At 40.7% G+C, this 26,101-nt stretch overlaps 2 protein-coding genes across 2 annotated transcripts in view; one reads left to right on the top strand and one right to left on the bottom strand.

Annotated features, from left to right (window-relative positions):
* The window catches only part of LOC128384330 (uncharacterized), a 185,694-nt gene that overhangs the window by 38,507 nt on the left and 121,086 nt on the right, over positions 1-26,101 (top strand). The gene's annotated exons all lie outside the window — the stretch shown is intronic.
* The window catches only part of adam19a (ADAM metallopeptidase domain 19a), a 198,867-nt gene that overhangs the window by 165,115 nt on the left and 7,651 nt on the right, over positions 1-26,101 (bottom strand). The window contains exon 2 of the mRNA XM_053343856.1: positions 2,915-2,994. Coding sequence (XP_053199831.1) covers positions 2,915-2,994 — 80 coding nt within the window. The remainder of the gene's footprint in view (positions 1-2,914; positions 2,995-26,101) is intronic.

Raw genomic sequence — 26,101 nt, 5'->3', positions numbered from 1 at the left:
TCAGACGCCTCCAGCGATCACCGTCAATTACACGGTGCCCGTCGGGGAAGCTGGCCCCCAGTCTGTCAGCCAATCACCAACAGGAAGATGAGGATGAACTGACAAACGCCTGACGTGCTGCTATAGTTAGAAGCTTCAGCCTAGAGATGCTATATAGAGTGTGTGCTGTAATTATGTTGTTGTTCTGTTTTATAAACTAGGGTCTTGACATTTTGCCATTTTACTTTATAGATGGGTTTTGGGAACACAGCAACTCTGTCTCAGCAATGTTAGTAAGAAAAATATTCTCATGACTAATATCAATGGTACAAAACTATAAAATAAGACCCAAACCTAAACATAAGGCTATATGTCTAAACTCAGCCATGACAAAGTAGGTCATACCTGGTCAACTCTGCAGTATTTATTTCTCTTTATCTTGGTCATTACTCTATTTTGAAGGAATGTCAGGTCTTGAGTTTTTGTTTTGTTTGTTGAACGGAGGCCCTGAATAAGAATGATGACTGCTCTGGGTGTCATGCCTCAAGTTTTGGCTCCAGTCTCTCTATCCCCCTCCAGACCCACCCCCAACTTCTCCTCCCTTGCCAAGACATCCGTCAAGCCAAGCAGGACATCTGTACAGGAAGGCACTGAGCCATGTTTCCATGCTTAACTGGACAATTCAAAGCCAACTCCATGTCAACAATGAGAGATATCACTGACTTAACAAGTTCCTCAGTCCTGGATGTGAGCTGTTCAACCAGTTACTCATCTGCCACAAATGCTTCTGAGAAGCTTCCCGTGTTCTGAGAGGTCTGTGGACCAGAAAATCCATTCACCGCCCACCTCCTCCACAGCTAATGTGTTTAAGTCAGTGGAAAAAGTTCCATATAGGCTCGCAATTAGCTAAGCCAGCTAGTAGTGGCCAACCGGGCAAGTATATATCTATACAAATAAAGATTGATGATTGATATATCAGCAAATATTCAAGTGTGAATATTTCCAGTTATATAAAAATAAAAGGAATGTTCTCAGTATTGTTTGATGTTAGTGTTTATGCAAAGAACTTCAAATTAAGTAATGTTGCCATCAGTGCTGCTGAGTTTCCTCTAGCTCTGATAGAAAACATTCATTACGACTGCTTGCTGGCTATCACATCTAGTAGTTGTGTGCTCAGTATCAGGATGTGTTTATTCTCTAGTTTAATATATACAATTCCCAGTTTCAGTGCACTGATGTCATTTTATAAAAGTGGTTTCACAAGTGTTTTTTTTACATGTGTTTATGTACATATTCTGTGCGTAGAAGATTATTGGCCGATGTAGATATCTGCATTTTTTAATATCAGTATCAGCTTCTTTGGACCTGGATTGTGCAGTATGCCAGCAATTGGAGTAAACAATATATTTTTTTTTTAAAAAGAAATAAAATGTTGTTTCTTACAAATCAAAGTTTAGAACTTACTTTTATTTGTACATAATATACTGTAAACGCTCAATTTATAAGGGCAAATTTTAATACTTTAGTTAAAATGTCCAAAAATTAACTACAACGACTTTGTCATCTATAATTGTATAACTTATTACATTACTAATTAGTTGTGAATATAACACATTGTAATAAAACACTGTACAACTGTAAAATCCATCAAACCTAACCTTTTCTCTGTCTGTGTCACCACGTACCTATCAGCTGTGCTTTGAAGCTCAGATTGGAGATGTAACCACTCAAGTAATCGATGGCTGATTACAATGTTTTATAATTTCATATTTGCATTTTTTTAACTTGAGTTTCTTTACTGGAAATGACAATATAGCAAACAGTGACTTAACCAGTAAACTTCCAGGTCCTTGGTGATCTTTCTCCAGCCTCTCTCCAAGTATCACAGATAAACTCCTCATTCTAACTCAATGCATCAGCTGTTTCTTGTCCATGACAGGAAGTAAATACCGCTCACGGCCGGTTAGGACACTCCAATAGAAGAAAACGCTATTAAAACTTGACCATTCCCAAGGTCCTACAGCACTCTGCATGACTCTGAAGCTTTTAAGGACAGTTTTACAAACTGATTCTTCTATTGTTAATGTCCTGTTGTAAACCTTTTTCAGAATGTGCTGTGCAAGGTTAAAACTGTCTGTTCTTTTTGACTGCCGGCGAATTAGAAACACTGATGAAGAACTCCTTCTCTCTTCATCATTTTTTTTTAAAAGGGCACAAAGTCTTTAATGTGCTCGTCCTCCCACCTGTGTGTGTGTGTGTGTGTGTGTGTGTGTGTGTGTGTGTGTGTGTGTGTGTGTGTGTGTGTGTGTGTGTGTGTGTAGCATGTGTGGGTTGTGGAGGATGAGGCGGTCTGTGGGCTGAAAACGAGGGCAGTAAAAAAAAAAGCCTCCATATCAATAACCGCACCACAGAGCGTCCCCTCAGGATACGAGTACAGAGGACAGACGCCCTTCATTTATCCATAAAACCAGACTGTGACAAAAGTGAGTGTGAAAAAAAAAAAGCATCACGCAGCTAAGGTCGTCTGTAATTATTAAATATTTAAGCCAGAGAAGTTGTAAGAGATGTTGTAATTAGGAATTTGCTTCATTATGCACACCCTTCAGAGCATGGATGAACCCTTTTCAATTTTTATGCCCCCATGGCCTTCCCTTCATGCTCAAGACAAACTGTATGTCTTCCCACCACTAGTGAGGCTGTAGCAGTAGGATGAATGTGTGTGTGTTGCTCTGTTTGTACAGCATTTTAAATCTTGTTAGATGTAATAAGCACTGCAGGCCATGAGTAGATTGTGGACTTTCACTCTTATTAGAAAAAGTCATTGTTACAAGCCAGATGTATCCGTCTAATCATAAACAGTTCAAGTGAATGGCTAAAGGGAAGATGCGGCAGGGGTCAGCGTTAGGTCAGAGAAAAGGTTGATGTGTTATCTGACCTGTGTGGAGGAGTCGGCGTCCCTCGGGGTTCGGCCTCCAGAAAGCCACTGCGCCGTCACTGTCCTTCCTCTCCGCGGCCCTGAAGGACAAAAGAGCAGGAAGGAGATTGATTAGGATGTGGGACAGCCTTACATAGACTTTAACATCACATGTGAGGCAGGTCAGCACAGATGAAAAAACTACTTACAGAGAGGAGGTTAGAAATGTCAGTAAAAGGGTCAGAGTCAACACACTGCAGGGTTACAATGCAAGTGTAGAAACCAGGTGTTATGTATCAGCTGTTAGTTTCCTACACAAACACTCAGGTATAAGCTCCTGGGGCAAGATACATAACATTATGTAACTAAATCTGTTTCATAAAGACAGGAGTAAACAAACACAGTTTTCATCACATTTAAAATTTAATGCCCACCCATGAGTCTGTTCAAATCTCAATCATCCCACAGTCACTATATTTTTTAGTTATGAGTAAAAACAAAGGATAGCTGAGGTTGGTTGGTTTTGCAGCTATTTGGTTATAAAGCAAAATATGAAAATTTGACCAGATGATGGCGCTAGATGAAAAGTCAGGCTGTTGCAATTCATCCTGTGGGGACCATGAATGTATATACCAAATTTAACAATCCATCCAATGGTTGTCAACATGTTGCAGTGAAGACCAAAAGTATCTGCTTCATGGTGGTGATAGAGGAAATAGATAGATCTTTACTGACATTGAAAGTATACAATGAATGAACAATGAAAAACTCCATTTGAGCAGTCCAATCACATGCCATAAAAAATATAAAATGTATATACACATAACACTATTACACACACACACACACACACAAGCCCGAACACATCTCACCCATACCTATGACCACATACACATTCAAACCCATACTCCATGTCTGAAAATACTATCATCTGGGAACCATGAATAACTGAACCAAAGTTTGTGCCAATATTTTGACTTTGACTTAGTCTATTGAATAAGTGTTGTCAGCACACATCAGTCCTAAAGACATGGGCTAGAAGGAGCCTACTAACCTTCGGTTTACCATTTATATTGGTGAACATATGTTTTCTGGACTGGGAACACAGAAACTGTATTGTTTTGTCTTCCTTTTAATTTTAACTATAACCAATATAACCGATAGTAATGTTCTCTGAAGATAATGGATGGGCTAATGTAGCCATTTCTGCTATCGTCAGAATCAAGGGTGAAAGAATTAAAGCCAACATTCATACATTGTTTCGGTGAGGACACTTTTGTGTTTTTGTGTTGAGAAATGTTGAAGATATAAATAAAATCGACCGTGAGGTATCCAGGATGCCCACAGGACTGATAAAGACACAACAAAGATAAGACCTCCTGGTTAAATGTTGAGTAATGTAGCTGTAAAAAGACTGATATGTCACAGGAAAAGTTGAATATCTGACCTGCTGGTGGTGGCTAGAGGAAAAGTCAGCAAAGTGATTCAATCTATTGTCTGGGGACCTTGAATGCCTCTTGTACATTTCATGGGAATCCATTCAAATTGCATATGTATTTTTTTTAATGCATTCATACTGCACATATGGCAACTGGTGATAGAGTTATTGTTGTGTCAACAGATCTGATGCTGATGAGTGCAGAATATCATAAATTCAATCTCCATTAAATAATCATTTTCTCATGCCTCCACAGATGATAATGGCCAATCACCCCCGATTCATCTTCATAAAAGGTAATTAAAAGTTTTAAATAAATATGCCACAATCATCGGAACGCTATTAATTTCTCTGCTTCTGTCTCAGCATTTCTCTTACTGGCTTCATTTGGCTGAATGCGGCAGCGCTGCTCTGTGGAATAATGGCTCCCATTTTCACAGAGCAAGGATCTCAACGGGATGACTAGATTAGCTCAGATGAATCATGAGCTCGCTTCAAATTAACAAACACACTTCTCAGGAAGTTTTTTTCCTTGTTTCTATAGCATCACAACACAATAAATGACAGAAAACAATAAATAAAGTTAGAACAAGACATTCCAACTGTGAAAGAAAAAGCATTCCATTCAATTCTTGATTCCTTGGTGGTTTGTCTCTTACTTAGGGCTTACTTAGAGTATTGTTTAAAATATTACAATACCAGTACCAATGCAAGTGCCCTTAAAGTGATACCAATACCAGTGGAGTACTTCATTCAATAACCATTCCACATGTTGTGCGTTTGCTTTTATCTGGTGTAACAGGTGTGTAGTGTAGAGCGTTTAGGTAGAATCTTGACTGCTGAACTTCTAAGCGCGCTAATACGAATTCACTACGACTTCAGCACCACAGACGGGTTGTAGCTGCTGTGGCAGAGTCAAAGAATGCTTGAATCGATTGGGTGTGAGCAAGTCCATACAAATAATCATATTTTCTAGTTATGGATGCAAAAAGGATCGATTGTAGGTATTGTTTGACGGGAGACATTTCAATACTACTTGGTATCGATTTATTTCGTATACTGTGTTCACTGGTGTCCTTAGTCCACTGCAAAAGAGAATATGAAACATAACTGGCAAATTAAGACAAATGGTCCACAGATCTAACCAGTTTACCTTACTGTAAATTAATTTTTCATAGGTTGCCACTATACTTAATCAACCACAAGCTGGATAGATGAAGATCCAGTGATTTTCATTTCCTAATAGGGAGCTTTCGGACCAGCATGATGACTGTGTGGATCCACCTTGTCTAGGCTATGTAGAAATGGAATGTCCTGACCCATGACGAGGTTAATATTCTCATTAATTGCTGTCCACAACCTCTGAGCCTCTGAACAGGACCATAACAAATGAATAACGTCTCCAGCATGCTGGCTTCTCTCTCAGCCCCACCCTATGCAGTTTTGCAGGCGTCCAATAAACCCTATTTAGAATTCTGAATTGGACTTATCTAGTCCTAATCTCACCAGAGGATTTGGGCTTTTGCAGAATAGCGCTCCATTCTTCATCACTAAATGACTGATGGAGGTCTGCCTCCCATGTCTGTCTGAGGCCTCAGGACGTTGAATTTAAAGAGAGTGATTCATAGACATCGACACAGGCCGGCTGTATTTCTTTCTATGACAGATAGCAGTGGAGCATCAGCATTCATTTTAGCCAGAAAGCCATGAACAGAACAGGCAGAGCGGTTTTCACAACTTTTATTTCAACTCCGGGAAACATTTAGCTGATATCATCTGGAAGACGGAACAAGATGCAATGCTGGAGTGTAATGGACTTATAAAGTCCTCAATCTCTATTTTATCAAGCCTCTGAATCTCTCTCTCATACACACACACACACACACACACAAACACACAGTCGGCCAGCCACTAAAGAAGAGAGCCTTTTTCTAATGTTGGTTTAGCAGATGAATAACAGAAGAAGGGTTTTAAACTTGGAAGATTCTACAAAACGTTTGTCTTCAGTGGTTTTGGGAAAGTAGACTCTGATGGTTTGCTTTTCTTATCAACCAATCATTAATCAGCCAAACATGTGTATTAACTTGTTGGTGTGAGGACGGTAGCTGTGTGCCTCGTACATCTTAATCATTCCTTCCTAGAACACTGAACCTCCCATCTCCAACTTCCTGCTGCTGCATGAAGGCCGAAGCAGCTAATGAGGAGCCAGACGCAGAGAAACAGAGACTTAGAGACATGGAAATGATCGCCGCTCTGCATGACACTAATGGTTAAATCAATCCTGCAGCCAATGTAAAGTCCAGGCTAAGATCAAGAACATGATGGAAGAAGTAATGATGTGGATGTATCTGAATGCACATCATTTTTACAAAGAATACATCAATGAGAGACAGATGATAATTTCTTTGAGGCAAGGAATTGATCAAGAAACTGAAACAGACAATTAGTGTCCAATCCCTCTTTTCACAATTGATTATGACATTTTGCTCATGGCTATTAGGTTAAGTTTAATTAAATTCAACACATTCGAAAGCTTGTGTTCTTTTATTAGATTTTTACATCTTGAGTACGTCTTATTTTTTTGGGGGGGGCTTTTTTTTGCCTTTATTGGACATTTGGTGGCAGAGAGGTCAACAGGAAACCAGAGGAGAGAGATAAATGGGTATGACATGCAACAAACGTCCCTTGCCAGATTCGTACCAAGGACGTTGTGGGTATATGACATGCGCTCAAACCACTCGGCTAAAAGACTTTTATACAAATCAAACAAACTCAGTTATCCGACACACCTGACTGTGGCCTTTACTGACGAAGACGTTTCTGAAAACACTAGCGCTTGGTACCGTTAAAAAATTACGATACCAGTACCCTTAAAATGGTACGGCTGAACTGCTAAGCTCGCTAACCCAAATTCACCATGACTTCACCACCACAGATGGGTTGTAGCTGCTGTGGCAGTGGACCAATCACATGTCACATTAAATAGAAAAACACTGGCGTTGAAGTTCATAAAAATAGTCATATTTTCTAGCTGTGAGTGCAAAAAGGATGGATTGCAGGTATGGTTTGACGGGAGAGGTTTCAGTACTACTTGGTATCGATTTATTTTGGTTGATACCTTAAAAAGTACCGCTTCCCAGCCCTTGTTGGGGGTATTAAGTTCAAAAAGACTTTGGTCTAATTCAAACAAAGGAAGCTATCTGAGTCTTTTACTGAAACCAAATTATACATACATAGCCTATTGTATATTGTACTTAACAAATAAAAGTCTGTTCTACTTCATGCTTATTGGCTGACTCACAGAGTCACATTGGTGTATCTGAACATTTGATGCAATTACGTTGGCTCTGACAGTAAATGGTGCCACACAACCCAACTTCCTGCTGAGTAACAGAGCTCTCTTGGCCATTTACCCTTTTAGCTAGCAACACACTGGTCTCACAGCCCACTGAGAAAGTCCATCACCCTGCTTTAACAATAGCACCCAGCGAGGGAGTCCTCACAAGTGAACCACAGGCTTCTGCCATGTTCTTTTCACATACGCCCCTGAAAAAAGGCATTAAAATACCCGCGGGGGTCTGAAAGGCGCTAGTCACTCACTCTATTTGTACAGTAATCCATTAAGCTCTCTCATTGTCAAGTGTGCTTTCTGCATTGTGCAATCTGCATAGCTAAATAACACCTCCACAAAAAGGGCCTCGGCACAAGCCCATCGAATCAGCTGTATGTGCTCCATATCAGAAAAAAAAGGCACCCCAGGACGCTGATAGCCTTGTTTCTTCAGGTTAGGAAAGATCAAATGCTTTACCACCAAGAAGAAAGGTCACCATTAATCACTGATAACACTGAAAGGAATCCATAAAATGTCAGCAGCACTTGGCCTGGAATTGGTACAGACAGGGAGGAAGGGGGTGCAGGGAGGGGGGGGGGCATTTCCGTGACATTTGAGGATTTTCAGGAAGAAAAAAAAGGGGCCAGCAAAAAATAATGAGCTGAGCAGAGTGGAATGGAAAGAATTGGATTTCTGTGGTTTGCTTGAGATGTAGATCCTGTTTTCTCCATCTTTTTTTTTTTTTTTTTTTGGTGTTGCACACATTGTCCATGGTGTGGCGCATCTTGCTCATTTGTATTTCAAACTGCATCCTCTACATCAGGAGGCAACCGCACTGACCCACGATAACAGCACAGAGCAGGGGCCAAACTCTGCTGCTAGCTGTGTGGAGATTAGGGTAACATGAGGGTAGAGTTCCATTTTTACTGCACCTTTCCTCTTCTTCCCTTTATTTTACACATGGATGCCTCTCTGGTGCCTTCCTTTACTGTGCAGAGCTGTGATGAAACTACTGCTATTAATACAAACACAACAGGTCCCACAATATAATCACACCACTTGCAAATAACTGAAGGCTTATATCATGTAGAGCTACAGAAGGTGTTGACTTAGTCACAGAGATTAGCTGCCACTTGCCAACTGTTCATTCGATAAAAAATTGTTCTATATCTAAAACTGGAGATTTTTTTCATTGCTTTTTTTTGTCAGCAAAGGAAAAACTGCACAAGAGGAACTAATTCAATAGCTCTGTTTGTATTAACTTCACCATTTTCATAGGATTTTTAATAACAGGGCTGTTGTATTTAACCCTTTTCATGTATTTTACTTGGATTTTGATGACATGTATATGAATCTATACATTTTTAAGTATGACTTTGCCTATTGTGACGTATAGGTTTGACTCTGATGACCAGTTCTGGTTCCACATCAGTGAAACACTGTAAATTCTATTGCCTGTAATATTGATTGCAAGCAGCAGCTGATTGATAGAAAATCAATCATTATCGCTTATTACAAGAATACTGTTGTGTCAATTTTGAATCTCTGCTTAAAGGGATCAATAAAGCTTACCCTTACCTTACTCTTCTCCAGTGTAAGGATGTGCTACTTTTCTTTGGTTTATATGTCATGTTAAACTGAGTATCTTTGGGTTTCAAGTCAAACGAAACAAGAAAAAGAAAGTTGTCAGTTATCATAGTCTTAAAACTGTTTAATTACCAATTAAATCAAATGTATATATTATATGAGTGAGTGCAGTGAGTTGTAGGCAGACAGCATTCTCACTGTGGTTGAGCATCATCATGTTGAGCAGCAGTCTCATAAGAGGCATCTTACAAGCTGTGCAGCACAGCAAAGATATTACAATGTGATTGAATTACAAAAACAAAAAAGAAATGTAAACATGCTCGAGCTCCAACAGAGAGCTCCACTCTCCTCCCACGATGTAATACAACCCCCACCCCCCCCCCTCCCCACCACCCTCTCCAAAACACCCCAGCTCTGCATACAGCTGAGAGAACAGTGACGCCTGTTCATTCCACTTCAGTTTAAAAAGAGGAAAATGACAGTTATTGCAATGTTCACTCTGAGCGTTTAAAAGTACTCTCATTGCAAAGTCGTAGTATTGATCTGTGACTATATGAACTGTTCAGATCCAGCAGTCTGCGCTCCTTTTAAACAGCTGCTGTTGCACAAATTTGCTTTTCAGCTGAGGATCAGTGTAACCTGATGATGTAAAGCCCAGTATAAACTCACTGAGAGTTTGCAGATTTTGACATGCAGCACTGTGCAAAGATTTTAGGCACTTCAGATGTTGAGATTCATATCCATAATGTAACACCAGAGAGGCCTCTGATTGGTCCCAAATTTATTCTGTGCCGTGACAACGAGTCCAAACACCCAGCCAGAGTCATAAAGCATATCTGCATCGACAAGAATCCTGCAACAGATGGTTTGGCCCCCACAGAGCCCTGATCTCAACATCATGGAGTCAGTGTGGGATTACATGAATAGACGGAAGCAGCTGAGACACGGAAATCCACAGAAGAGCTGTGGCAACTTCTCCAAGATGCTTGAAATATTCTACCTGCCAAGTATATTGAAAAAGTGTGTCAGTGTTTCCCCCTATATTCACTCTGCACTCAAACACTGTGCAAGCACGATAACACTTCAGTTACCATGGACTCCTTGTCCTCCTTCTTCAAAGGACATCCATGTGAACGGTATGCTTGTAGCGTAGTAGCTGCAGTAGTACAGTAGTGTACAGGCTTCAGTGTGTCAGTTCAATGCTAAAACTTCAACACAAAGAAAAGTCTTGTTTTGAGTTTCCCCAACTGCTGGAAAAGTGAATGTGGTTCGCCCCAAAGTTAGCAACAATAGGTCAGTCTAACCTGATCAGACTCACTTACTCACTTCTAGAGTCAAACTCAGCCGCTCCTAAACAGAGGATGCAGAAATGTCTGGCTGGCTGCTGAGTGCCCTCATGTATTATAAGAGCTGGATATTGGACTGGCGTCCATTCAGTCTTAAGAGATTTGCTTGGTTGGCGCATACACCAAAAAAGTTTCTGGCTTCCAGGTTTGCCTCCACGTTATATGAGGTTGAGCTTGTCTGCAGTTTGAGGTGTTCTATCAACAGACTTCTCTTTTTCAATGCTGGTCTATGGGGAAAATGCTTTTTGGCTGCAGGGAGATTTTTCCTTGCAATACCAGGAGTGACCACTGGGAAAAAAGTGGTAGCGCCCTATCCAGCTCTTATCATACATCCATGTGTCACCCACAGCATTCAACACAGGGGAAACACTGTGTACAGTTGTTCCAAAAACTACTTTTAAAAAAGGTAAAGAGTGCGTCCGTTTACTCAACTGTGCACAAAGTTAATTGATCAATAAAAACTATTCATGGCAAGTATCCTCACTTTACTTTAAGTACCTAAAACCTTTCGCCCACTAATGTATTTTCCTAGCTTTCAGATGATTTCACATCTCAGCTGGGCTTCGGATCAGGTCAGGACTGTTTGCTGTGGATGTGGCCCAAGATGTGTCCCAGAGAACATGAACATCTGCATTCAATATTCATTTACTGCCAAAAAAAAAAAAAAAAAACCCAACAAATGACACATTGGGCTGGAGTCTCTGTCATTACAGCGTCCCTCTCTGCAGAAAACATTAAGGCTGGCTAATAGCTTCAGCCGAGGCATTAGAGGTTGGAGGGGATGAGGCTCTCCATCACGCCCGCTCCCCCTGAATGATCGACTGCGGCTCGACGAGGCTTTGGGCCGCTTAATAAACACCAGGCAGATGCGATACCCAACCTCGGAGTCAACAAATCACTGCTGTTCTTTTGCTTCACTTCGCCACGGCTGAGACACTTCCACAGAGTCTCTAGTGAAGCTTTTCAATTACAAAACCACTTTGTGTGACGGTGGGTGTGTGTGTGTGTGTGAAGTGTGTCTGTCTGCTGGTACAAGTGGTAAGCTGATCCCCCCATTCCCTCCCATTCTGCAGGGGGAAGAATAAAGCGCTGGTGGATGGGTGGATGGATGGGCAGACAGAAGGATGGATGTATGGATGGGGGGATGGAAGAGGATAAGCAAAAGGCAAAAAAAGGATGAGAAGGGGCCCCGCTCCTCTAACCAAGATCCTAAAACCTCATTCCCCAGTTTAGCAGAGAGCTCATTGGATACACCGTCTTATCCGCCTGCTCAAACACCAACCTCGGGGCATCCGTTCACAGTCGGAGACAGAGATAGACTTCTCTATGGTAAATGATCTTTTAAATGCTTCCTTTCATGTCATGTTCCTCACCCTCCTCTCCCTCTCTTGTCTCTTACTACAGCTCTGTTAGCACTGCTGGATAGTTTTACATCTGGTTGTGCGGGAAAAAAAGCGGAGGCAGCCGAGCAGCTTCAAAGTTCCACAATGTTCAGACTCTACAAACCACTCTGAGGCAAAAGAGGGATGATGAGTTGGACAAAGTTTGAGAGAGAAGTGGTTCTGTGTGTTTTTCTAAACTGCTGCCCCCCCCCCCTACCCCCCTCCGGCGTCCAAAGAAAATCAATTTATTTTGAAGAAGGTGTTATACTTCCATACGCTGACTTTCTCTTGCTCCTCTACAAGTCGGTATAGCTCCATAAACTGAAAATCTCATGACGGAAAAAAGGTTAAGAGGTGACACTCCGGCATTTCGAAAGCTCCCAAAAGAACAGCAACCCACTTTCCTAGATTTAAAATCCACATTTAACATGTGGTGCAACTCTGAAACACAGTTTTAAAGTCAAAACATTGACAAAAAAAGGCGAAATGTGCTACATGATGTAATCAGCCTTGGACATTTCAGAAGGTATTGTGGAAAATGTGCCTCTGCTTTCACGTTGAAGTCTTCATATGTGGAGGAGTTTCTGGACTACATTTCCCAGAGTTCACCTGTCCAACAAGCATGAGCTAGAGATATATTTGTCCCTGGACTCTGTATGTTGCACAAGATTCTTTAAGTGCTGTACTTGTTTTTTTTTTTACAGCCATGCTGGCTATAACTAATTCTAAGTAGTGACTTCCAAAGAGCTAAATCATTGTACCAACGTTAAACACTGAAGTGCATTTCCATGTCACAGGGAGTACTAGTCAGCCTTTTCTGTGGCTGTAGTGGAGCTCTGTCAAGTCACAGAAAAAAAACTCTTAATGCCATCTGGGTTATCTGGGCTTGGGCGAGGGGGGGGGGGGGGGGGGGGGGGGGGGGTGCTCTGAAAATGAGTTTAGCAGACAGAAAAAGCTCCGAAAGGTCAGAGTGTGCCTTAAACCAACTAGTTGGTACAAGCAACAGAGTCTGAAAGGATAATGTTGCTGTTTCAAACAGCCACACTGGAAGGCTGGGCAAAGCGTCCTCGTAGAGTGGGGTGAGACATGATAATAATCACATGGGGACAACAGCGCACAGTCGAAGGCGTTTATGGATACTATAATTGCTGATTTCAGAAAGTTACAAAACCCGGGTAATGCAGGTTTCGGAGGGGGTTTCAGACACTTTTCAATACTTCTATAGATGTATTCTGACCTCTTGATGAAAGACCCTCCCTAGTTGCAGTATAGAAAGCGTCAAATTGAATGTTCTTGATGTCAGAGCTCATAGTCAGGGCTAAAGGTTAGAAGATATCATGGGTACAAGCTGAGATGCATCAGTAAGCTGGTATTATCACACAATGTTTGCTTATCACATACTGCCTTTATCTCTATATATGTCGACTGGTCAGTAAAAAATGAGTGTAGTATGGAAATACCAGAGATATGATAGAGTTCATTGGGAAACAGCATGTACAAGTTCATTCCTCCTATCATAAAATGAGCTTGTCAGTATACTGGATCTTAACATATTACATTCTTATCATGAATGTGTATTAATGTTATGCTCAACAATATATCAGCAGATACATATCAGCTCAGTGGCGCTATAATCTCTGCCTCTCTAAAGTCTCCTAAAGGCAAAGTCAGTAAGGTTTGAAGACATACTTTGTAAACGTAAAGTATCTTCCAAGCTTTCCCTGGGTATCTAACAGAATCTAAAAAAACCCAACAACTCCACTTCCTCTGCGTCAGGTAATTTCTCCCTGCTGGGACTAAAAATTTACATCCATTAAGGATCGGAGAGGCAAATTATAACGAGATGATGAAAATTCTGTGAAAGCCTGTTATTTGAGATAATATGAAAAACAGCGTGAGCTTTGTTCATTACGGGGGGATTGACTTTCTGTAGGCAACTTTGATTCTATGCAATTACATGAAATGATTTCAATTTGTTTTTTAACATTTTTGGCAAAAACTTGACAATAATCCACAAAACGTGACGTGACTTAATGTGAAATCAAGGTTTAGTGCTTTTTTTTTTTTAAATTTGCTTTTGAATGAACAATTCCACTGAAAGTAATACAAATAATTAATCAGCTGGGAATAATGCCTTTTGTCTGTTTAAGTAGATGCAAAATACATTTCTACACTGGAGATACATAATACATACACAGCTTTTAACTCAAAGAAACAAAAGTGTATATTCCTATAAATTAGTTCGTATTCATATTTAATGTTCCCCGTGAGCAAAGTGGGTCATTGCAGCGGCAGAAAATAGCACTTAGCTTATGACGTATGGAGAAGTGATGATAAGCAATTACAACAGAACATATGAGAACAGCAGTATAAACAAACCGTAGGGTAAAGACAGCAGACAAATGAGCCGTCGTGTTGTAAAGCCGCTCACAGTGCACCTTCCTTCAGTCCTGATGCTTAATTGCGGAATCCGGATTTAATTGCTCCGAGGGTTACGACTCATTTTCTCCACCTACGGTAGATTAGACACCTCGCTGGCCAATGAGGAAGCTGTGAACCTCCTAATAAGTCCAGAAGAGTGAAATGGTGTGAGAGAAAAGCCATTATTTCTATACTAATGCTCTCACATTGTCTCAAGCTGCTTTTTTTCATACTGGCACTTTGCCTGTCATTTATTCTATTCTATGGGAATTGATGTGATTATCCCATTCTAAGATGATTAAACACAAAATCAGTTGCATCCAGGCTTTCTACCATCGCCAGAAGCTTAATAGTGGCCAAAAATGTATTGTAAAAAAAATAAAGCAAAATCAGATGGAAGTCAGTTTCATGTCTAAATGCCTGTTGCTTTAATTTGACTGTAAACAGGCTAATTACAGTTCAGTTACCAACACGTGCTAGCTCCAACAACACTTGTATAGAGCAACTTCATTATTAGACCAACACGTTTCAGCTCATGGCCTTCATCAGGGTCATCATAAAACATAACACAAGCAGTGTTTTAAATATGGTGGTTAAAAAGCAGAAAACATTTAAAAAAGGTAAACATATATATACCAAGTATGTGCATCCAGACATGCTGTATCTACCAAGATGGGTTGGGTATATGGCCATATGACTTCAATTGGTTATCTTAAGGTAAAAAAAATACAAAAGATAACCAATCAACCAACCATTACCATATACCCAACCCATCTTGGTAGATACAGCATGTCTGAGGTTATTATTTGCATTTTTAAACCTTTTTCTACCCTATTTAACACTGCTTGTGTTGTGTTTGATGATGACCTGATGAAGACTGCAAGCTGAAATGCTTTGATCTATTAATGAAGTTGTTCTATACTACAAGTGTTGCTAGAGCTTTGACTTTTTTCTCTTCTCCGTGCACCTTGGTAGCTGTAGTAGGTGAAGTTGTGCCAGAAACCTGTACTCTGCTTCTACAGAACACTGGGTGGAACAAATGTACAAGCTGTGTTTTTGAGCAGGACTGCTAATCCAGGCCGAAACAAACTAGATTTGGGTTTGTAAAGCATCCGCCGGCGCTAAACTTTGTAAGACAAGTAAAGAAAATGACCACAAGCACTTATTTTTCTGATGTTGTAGTGAATCGCCTCCCGGAGGAAAACACTTCCCACCATAGCTTTGTGCTGACTGAACGGACCTGGACAGTGCTGATTGTGAAGTGGAACGGCGAGTTTTAAGGCAGCATGAAATGGGCTGACGGAGCAGCTGCTGCAGTCTGGACCGGTGTTCTCTGATGGCCTCCATGCCAGATGTGACCGAAGCGGGACGGAGCTGAGAAAACTGGTTCACATGCAACACTTTGTCTAACACTACATTCATCTCACATAGTAGTTTTATTTGTCCGTTGAGATTTCTGCCTGCACACCAATACAATGAAGGTGACTGGAATCCAACGTGTGGCATTCACACCACTGAAAAAATGTCAGTTAAAGAACATCTTTTCCCAGATAAATGGTACAAATAAATGATTTCTTCTGTCCAGATTTCTATTCACCTCCAACATATTGGTTGACAGCACAAAACTCACAATTGGACTTATAAAACCAAACCTACTTCCATTCATTGATAGCACATGTAATTTGGGTGAAGTGACCTTTTTTAATATTGCTCATTTAGCTTAATTCAATGTTTTCCATTCACTGTTATCCATGTGTGATATTAGGGAGGTAATGATGTGTAATTTATTTTCATGATAGACTTGATTCTTCACCATTATGTGCATCTCTATCAATCTATCTCCAGTACTGTTTGAACTGAATTTTGAATTTGAAGTTTACTAGGGGATACATCTCAAATACTACATGACTTAAAAGGAATATTATGTGTTATTATGGTGGGTTTGGTTGCAGCCTCCACAATTATCTGGAAAACTGCTGTATCACAGGACCTGAAAGACTGCATCTTATGAATCTATGCTCAACAGACTGAAAGGGAACATGGATGATGGGACGATCCCTTGGGAGCTCTTTCAGACAAACACAAGGACTGGTAAAAACTCAGTGACTGAATGCAGTACACTCCCTTACTCTATTATGAAGTGAATTCCTCACTTCCATATTTGCTAGTTAGATTTATTTTGATTTCTGATTATTATTTCATATTCTTCTCTTCTCCCCACCATGTCTACGTCTACGTCAGAACTGATATCTGTATCACCAACCCTGCATCCAAGCATGTTACTGTTACCATTAAAAATTCAATAAACCATTTAAATGACAAAAGTAATACAGTCAAGCCCAAAGTGGTGGACCAACTACTAGCCACACTGCATGGCTAAAACTCTATATGAATAAATAGAGTATAAAATATAGCCTACTGACAGGTGCTATGTAATATGTTATATACAATATGAGGCCTGGAATCATATATTGTTAAAGTGTGTGTGTCAATATAGAGTTTTTCTCTGGCAGTAAAGCACTGGCAGGGCGCTGGGGAATACTTCATCCCACTGCTCCCAGTGTTGTTTTTTTAATGAAGTTGTGTTTCCATGACAACAACATCTGTAACAGCTGTTGTATGAGAGACTAGCATCGCCCCTTTGCATTTCTTTTTTTTAGACTACCATCTATTTGACGCCACATGTAATACGTGAATGCCTGAAATGGAACGACGGTGCCTGACTAGAAACTTGAGATATTTTCGGCTAGATGTAGTCGATGCTGCCGCGCAAAAAAAGTCCTGTATTTTACATTCCAGTCAGTGTATAACCCAGCTCCTCTCACTCTCACTCATATCCTGTCCTTGTTTTGCACTCTTTCTTTAGTCATTCAAGGACTAACATGATGTCCTTCTCCATGCTTCCTACAGACACACCTTGTATTTAGTCTTTAATTTGCTCTCTCTTTTTCCTTCATGGACCCTGAGGGACTCTCAGCTAATATCAAGAGAGGAAGCCGGCTTCACACCTGGCCCTCACCAGGCGAGCTATCACTGCAGGTTGCTGGGGGGGGGGGGGGCCAAAACAATGAGAGGCGTGATCTATATCTGACAGCTACTCCAGCGGCTGAAAGATAGAGAGAGAGAGAGAGAGAGAGGAAGGGAGAGGGGAAGAATAATACACAGCAAATACTTTATCTTCCTGAGAAATGACTGGGTGGATTCACTTTGTGAAAAGGAGTGGAGAGGGCTCTCCAAGGAGACAGAAAAGAGAAGAGATAAAGTGGGTAATTTTAATGGGGGGGGGGGGGGGGCAATCAGCTGGTTCATGTTATCGGATTCCAACCCACCTCTGTTTGGCCTATTACCATCTATCCTTGTGCCGTGTCTGCAGATGCCCCCTGCCTTAACCCACTTAGGGGGATTTTTATGAAACTGAAGATGCTAGTGGAAGGTTTGTAGGGCAGCAACAACGAGAGAAAGTTAAACAAAGAGGCAGGGAGGGGTGTCAGTTTTCCAGAACCCTTTTAAATGCACTGTATTCACAACTTCCAGCAGTGCTAACATCAAGCACTAAAAGCTGGCAGTAGTAGTGTTGGTGGTGGTGGATGATGTATGCCAGTAGAGCTGCTTCCTTCTCACTGGGCATTGAGGACACTTCATTCTAATGCAGCCTCATTAAAAGAAAAAAAAAATCCTGCACAAAGTAGCGACTCATTTTTGTGATCTTTGTCTTGTGAAGCGTGAGGCGAGGGGCTGGTAGAAAACGACAACAGTCACAGCAAGGACCACTCGTCTAACTCGCCTGTCCTATCCAATCAACGACTGTCCAAGTCTTTCATAACCAGTCTTTGTTGTGGAACGTTCTGTAGGGGTGTCTTTATATTTCATGTCTGAAATAGATATTTAAATGAGTTTTCATACAAGTTTAACTTTGCTTTCAGTGGATTCTGTTTTTACTGGCCGTGCTTCGGCATTATGAATTATTCATATAATTGTGCATGAACACTTATCTAAAGGGAAAGATATAGGGAAGTAATAAACATGATGAGGGTCAGAAAACAGCAGGAATAATCAGGTCATGATTACAGGATGATGTGGTTTGATATTTGGATTAATAAAAGCACTCAGCACTGGTCTCATGAATCCATTATTCCTCTCATTAACAAGGTCTTGAAAGTGTTTCAAGTATAATCTCAGTCCAAGTTCTCCTGGATCTACAGCATGTGTTGGCTTGTTGACATGTTTGACCATACAATATTACAGGACAACTGCTTTGGACTGTCAGACACAATAGTAGTCTGACTATAGTGGTTCAAGTCCTATCTCAAATGACGCAGAGTTCCCCAAGGCTCAATCTTTGGCCCTACTTTATTTTAACATTTAAATGCTTCAATGAGGCCACATTACACAAAACAGGTAAGTCACCAATAATAATCATGCACCCAAATGTACCTTGCTTTGTCAGCAAGTGACTACAGTCCTGAAGTTTTTCTACAATATGCTTCAACTTCCTTCAGCTAGAACACTGACATAACATCTATCCTCACTGTCTCTGAAAACAAAAACCTAGGTCTTGGTGTAAACATGGACTCAAAGCTAAACTTAAAGTTAGCTCTGAGACACTTAGGACATGAGTCAAGTGCCATCTATAGCACCAATGGCAAGTGTGGCACTGTAGCACGTCAACAGTAACGACCTGTTCTATAGACAGAGCAGGACAACACATTGCCATGGATGAGTTGGCTATTGTACTTGGTTAAAAAATAATGATCAGAGCAGTGAGATTATGTTGTGGAAGCAGCAGACCAACCAACAATTAATTCTTTTTTGCTTTGTAGATACAGGCACAAGTGAAATAGTTACAACTACAATGGAAAGCAAGCAACAAACTAGTAAATAACATCTGTATTTGGGCCAACATTGTATTGAAGTATAAAGCAACCTCTGCAAATACTAAAGGCAGTTCTTCAGTATTCTGGCCTTTATAAGACTATAAAAGCAAGAAAGTGCATGCTCACATGTGACCTAGAGAAACTTGTCCACAATTTCCATTCCAACAAACTCTTCTGAGATCTCCCCAAAAAATGGAGGCAATTTCAGCTCACTCACGATGCTACTGGAGTCAATTCAATTCAAAAATCTTTTTTTTTTTAAGATTTATTTTTGGGCTTTTAATGCCTTTATTCAGACAGTATCTGGCAGAGAGGACGACAAGAAACAGGGAGAGAAAGAGGGAAATGATCTTCAGCATAGGTCCCTGGCCATTATATGGCATGTGCTCTAACCACTCAACCACCAGGGCGCTGCCACCAAAACCTGTATTGGCATAAAGTTGACATGTGCTGCCAAAGCACAATAATGATCATGAAAGATAATGTTAAGGAGTGAAATTATGATAAAGTTTGTTTTGGTACGATTTCAATGTGACTTACAATGGAAGACAAACAAAAACAAGTGTTAATCTACTGATGAAATAAAGAGATGTTAGATGAAGGGATAATACAAGATATCCATTATTCTATACTTTTTTTTAAATGTGTCTACTGATAATGAAATAGAATAAAGAGTCTATAAAATAATAATGTCTATAAATAACAATATTAAAAAACCTAAAGGTGGTGGTAAGTACAATATGGTAAGTACAGCTATATTTATAGATGTCTATCTGTCTATATACAGTATGTATGCCCTACTAGTTGTCTCTTTTGTTGAGGCAGGAAGTGACATATTTAGCAGTCAACATTGCATATTCTCTCTTTCCCCCCCAGAAAGCTCAAGGCTCATCTCTCCCTTTCTGTCACACTTCAGAATTAGGGGCATTTTTTTTCAAATTTTGTAAAGAATCCCCCCCAATAGTTCTATATGTTTGACATTCTGTTAGGAAGTGTAATTCTGTCACTGCACCTCCTTCATCACAACGACAGCACAGCCTGTCCCCTCTGGGCAGCCAGGTCTGTCCAGTGTCCATGTCTTTCTCAGGTTCTTATCAGTTACTGGGGATATGTAATCTGCCATAATAAACTGTCTGTTTAGAGCCAAATATGTTTCTATTTTGTGTTCCCAAAAGTTTGAAATTGCTTAGGTTTAATCTTCTGAGTGATGAAAGGTCAGCCAGCCTCAGGACCAGTTGGCTGAGAAGACTCCTTTCTAAGTTCAACTATTGGAAGACGAGGGCAGCCTCAATGCATCATAGTAAAGAGTTTAAACTGCTGCTGCTCATCTAGAAATATCTCAACAGCTGGAGGCCTATCATGTCATCTGATTCTGATCATCCGACAAACTACCAGGAGGAGGATATGACTTCTCCTAACTTTCACTCCCTTTAAATTCAGATTAAAAATGTCAATGTTCTCCTGTGCCAAGCGCTGTTCATCATCTACATTCCACCAATATTTCTGTCTTCTAGTTTCATTATTCTGACAAGCACTATATGAAGTAGGGAGGGATGCGTAGTCACAGTATATCTATAAATTGCCCTGCTTCAGCCCACATGGAGCTGTAAAAGCTCTATACAAATCAATAGTTCCCTGAATACATCACTTATGCTATCAACATGTGTAAGTAAGTAATGCCTCTAGCATATGCTGCTGTACTGTCAGGTTATGGCTGTTTTCCCAAAGCACTATTCTCATTTAAAAGCAAAATGACTGTTCAGCTATTCCAGAGAGCAAGGCACTCACATTCACTTTACTGGTTACCCCTGTACAAAAAAAAAAGAAAAAAAAAGGCTTTGTCTGTTTGTCATTTCATAAAAAATGAATGATAAGTTGACTGTATGTTGTTCACTTTGTGTTCGGGGTATCAGAAAAGGCAAATTACTCATGCACAATGGATTTAAAGCGGTTTCAGTGAAAGGAGGAATTATATTTTTGCTGAGGAGTAATGAAGGCTTGTGTTGAAGGGGATTTCATACACATTAATAACTGTGAAAGAGGGCAGAGACTTGGCTTTGGGAGAAAAATGATGGTAAAACACAAATTGAGAGAAATTGTGACTAATGGACCGACGCAACCAGCAGAGGCAACACAAATGTCATCACTGGTTTAAAATCTATCACAGGGAAGATCTTTGGAAGATAGTACATGTTGATGAGAATACAGACTCCTGCCAATTTCAAGTTTATCCCCTGATCCACTAGCCCAAGTCCTAGACTTCTTCCAATACCGGCAGAACTGCTGACAAGAGTGAAAGGGTCAGAACATAATAAGCTTCTGTTTAGTCCACCTAGAGGAAGAAAAACAAGCAAGAAGAAAGACTCCACTATTGCAACACGGTAGTTTGGTGGACAACTTAAACCAGCAAGCACAGCAGAAGGATCAATGTAAAAATCAGATAAACCTGCAGATTATTCATACAGTGTTAATCCTTTGGTGCTGTTTAACCCCCAAAATGTCATCCACTGAAAAAGCAATAAAGCTAAATCAACAGTTCCCACAAAAGGACTAACAGCTGATCACACCTACCTCCGAGCCATCAACAAAGAACTGCATGCTGTTTAAAAAAACTTGAGATTAAGTGGAAATCCAAGTTAAACCCTGAACATGCACCATGCAGGTATGCAAATGGAAACACCTGGTTGAGCCAGCACAAACATGTGACCCTGATGAACATAGTCATTATGTGAGATGTTGGAGGTGATCCATCTCAATCCTCAAGGAGGCAATAGAGGCTAGCCGAAACAGAATCAGACCACGGTTACCATGACCACGGTAGTTGGGAGATCATGTACTTGCATTAAGTACTAAAAAGAAAAAACTGAAAAAGTCTTCTTCACTTCTTTCTAGTGCGCTCTGCTAAAATAATGTTACTCCCCCCTGTGGCTGATGGGGGGAGAACACCCACTGCAGGCAATCTGGGCAAGTGCCTAGGGGCCATTAATGAAGGCCCCTTTGATATACGACACAATGCTTGACCCATTGTATTGATGTTGATAATTATGGTCACTGTCTGAAACCTAGTATGTCCAACACAGAGTATGGAGTTACATGGGTTCCATCCAATAGCAGCATTATCCCATTTGAATTAAAAAAAGTTTCCTAGGTCCCCATTGCCAAGGGGCCCCTTGGGGGTCTTAATGCCGCCTAGACTGCATGTACGGTTGGTGAGAACCACAGCTTTGTGGTTATGTTTTCCCTCGGGGGGCTACAAGGGTCAGCGATGAGACCATACCAGTTGCACTCAAAAACAAACTCGAACACCACAAAGGTGAGATTTAGGTCTCATTGTTTCAAGAATATTTATTTTTTTTAAACTCGTGGTTCCTGTGACAGATGTAGACAGTTGGACCTGGCAGTGAAGAACTCATGCTCTCTACATAAGTGTGGTGTGCCATTGCAGCCCAATCCCCTATAAACAGCTTACTCTTATATTTCCTATATCCCCAAATCCCCACAGACTTCATCTCTTCACCTCACTCTTTATCTCTCTCTCTCTCTCTCTCTCTCTCTCTCTCTCTCACACACTTCAAGTATTCCTAAGCTCGTCTTCATCTTAATGAAGTTCTCAGTGAAGACTTTCCTCCCCTCCTCTTCCTTCCTTCCTTTGCTTTTCAAGCAGAATCCAAGTGGCAGGACGCATCAGTCAAAGTGCTTTCCGAAAGGTGAAAGTGGTTTCCTACGCTGATGATTGTTAGAGGCACCGTTCACCTTCTCTAACACCTGGCAGAATGAGTGAGCCATCTTTTGAATGTGTGTGTGTGAGACAGAATAATAACCGGATCCAATGATACGCTGGAAATTATTCCTGTGATTCCTGAAAAGCTGGAACATTTACATATAAATAACTGTGGATTTTGCTCATCTTTATCACCAGGTAATACGACACAGCAGTCATTCAAATGTGTTTGGAACACCTACATTAGACTACTAGTTCCCTGGTGTTATGAAAAAAACATCTTTCCCTGAAAAATTGGTTTCAAGGAGGAAAACAACAAAAGTATTCTCAGGGTTCGTGTGGTTTTTGTCTGTTGTAAACTTTAAAGTTTTAAATTCATTTCACAAAACAGCAAAAAAAATGAGGGGAAATAACCAACAGATCCTCCTGATAATGACAACTGGTCATTATAAAATCCCATGTCCACTGATTCCACAGGGAAGCTGTCAGGCTACACTGTGTTTGCCTTGATAAATGCATGCAGAACATCAGGAAGTGATTTGTCTGGGACTGGGCCAACTTTATTTGGTTAGTCACCAATAATAATTATAATAATAATAATAATAATAATAATAATAATAATAATAATAATAATATGGCATTCACTTTTTATTTACTATAGTATACTGTAGTGTATGGCACTGTACTCTAGTGTACTGTAGGGTACTGTACTGTAGGATACTGTGCTGTACTGTACTGTAGGGTACTGCACTGTAATATACTGTGGGGTACTGTACTGTAGTGCACTGTAGTGTATGGCACTGTACTCTAGTGTACTGTAGGGTATTGTACTGTAGGGTACTGTAGTATAGTATACTGTAGTGTAGGATACTGTAGTATTCTGTACTGTACTGTAGTGTAGTGTAGTGTAGTGTACTGTACTGTACTCTAGTGTACTGTAGAGTACTGTACTGTAGGGTACTGTAGTGTAGGATACTGTAGTGTAGGATACTGTACTATTCTGTAGTGTACTGTAGTGTAGTGTAGTGTACTGTACTGTAGTGTAGTGTACTGTACTGTAGTGTAGTGTACTGTAATGTAGTGTAGTGTACTGTACTGTACTGTAGTGTAGTGTACTGTATAGTAAAGATCTGCTCCAGACATCTACCAAGAGTAAAATATTGTATCTAAAATGCCCCCCACCCAAAAACACATGATTCCATTTATTTCTTCTGCGTCTTTAAAAAATTCTGAATCTATGAATATGCTAATTATTTCATCTCAGAAGTTGAACTGCTGGACACCAGATGTCTCCTACACTGTAAGGTTCATTTTCAGTGTTTGTGAACTGGAGTCTTCAAGTTTCCACATCACACTGGTTTAGGCTGAATGCTGGACCGTGACTGGCTCCAAACATACACGTCACTTTATGCCCATTTCACACACTGCAGTCTCAACTACCAAACATGTGCACCCAGGTCACTGGAACAGATAAAACAGTCTGAAGACATCTCTCTTTCTCACACACATGCACGCACACGCACACGCACACACACGCACACACACACACACTACATAAATGCTCTGGTGGACAAACCATACACTCATGATTCTCTTATATCAGCTGATCCATTATGGTTAAGTATCCAGCCCTGATCCATTATATACTATAGCATCAAATTAAATGGGTTTTAAAAAATAAATATAAAAAAAATATAAAATAAATATTTAAAACTTTAAATTACATATAACAAAAACATAGAGAAATGTATAATATAGAATATAAAGTAGTTTATAATATAAACCTAAACCATGCTGATGCTCTCTGTAATTATTGAACTAACATCAGAGAAGAGGCAGCTCAGTGAACTGTTGTGTAAGATGAGCTCTTTTCTCAGTTTATCATTACTGAGGTTACAGACGTCACATGCTGCTGTAGAAGTGAACTCCACTCCATCCCAGCACAGAGACTGTTAGCATTAGACTGGAACAGGGAAGCTCTCAGAAATCCAGCGCTCTCTGGCAGCCCTTCACCTACACACCGTGCACCTTCAAAGCATAAACATAACACTTGGAAAATGAATAATGACTAAACGAAAGCCCACACAGCAGACCGGAGAGGACCTTGTGCTGTGTTTCTGTGGGTGTTACAAATAACAGCCACGCAGTCTTGTTAGATATCAAACAAAATATTCGTGGAGGGGGGGGCGACCTCTCCGTCACGCCGGCCGGGTGTTTGCAGTTGGGAAAATGAGGCGGGGAGAAAAAAGGTGAGCCGGGCATTGTCGGGGAACGTGTCACTAATGAAAGTTTTGCCTGTTTAGAGGTTGAGGCACAAGAGCCCAGTCCCCCGCCCATCCCACCCCCCTCCGCAGAAATAACAGCCCACGCTTTCAAGAGCTCTCAAATCAACCCGTACAGATTCCTCTGGGCTCTGAGAACAGGCCTTGCATTGCAAAAGCATGTGGAGCGCAGGCCCTGGGCAGGCTGCGCTCTGTGCCTGGTAAATGGGCCGTGTGGCAGGCAGATATTGTGGAGAAAACTGCTGAGCGCTGAGTTTATCTGAATCCCGGTGGAGCAAAGAGAGCATTAGGAGTTTGGAGGGCTTTTTTAACCTTTTGATGACATGTCTGAGATTGAGTGAGTGTGAGAAAAACTGACAAGAGCAATCAGGGAGGGAGCAGAGCCTGGTGGTGACAGGAAGCAGCATCAGCTGAGGGTACAACCTTTGTGCTGCAGTGGGAGAACTCACATCTACAACACCACACCTCCACCCTGACCCTGCACCTGATGACATCAGGTTATAATGTCAGGACCATTAGTCAGCACTATTAATCAGTTATCATCAACATCAGGCCATGATGTCAATACAACAGATCATGATGTCACATTAGATTATGATGTCAGCACCATCAGATCATGATGTCACATTAGGTCATGATGTCAGCACCATCAGATTACGATGTCACATTAGATGATGTCACATGATATCAGCACCATCAGTTCATGATGTCACATTAGGTCATGATGTCACTATCAGTTCCTAGTTTAGTATATTTATTTAAAAAGGGACAGTGTACGTTCATGAACATTTCAAATTAAAATGTAAATGCACCGGAATTAGCTAAA

Source organism: Scomber japonicus, chromosome 22 (assembly GCF_027409825.1).
Source record: "Scomber japonicus isolate fScoJap1 chromosome 22, fScoJap1.pri, whole genome shotgun sequence".
Taxonomy (NCBI): Eukaryota; Metazoa; Chordata; class Actinopteri; order Scombriformes; family Scombridae; genus Scomber; species Scomber japonicus.
This window is presented reverse-complemented; position numbering and strand designations above follow the sequence as displayed.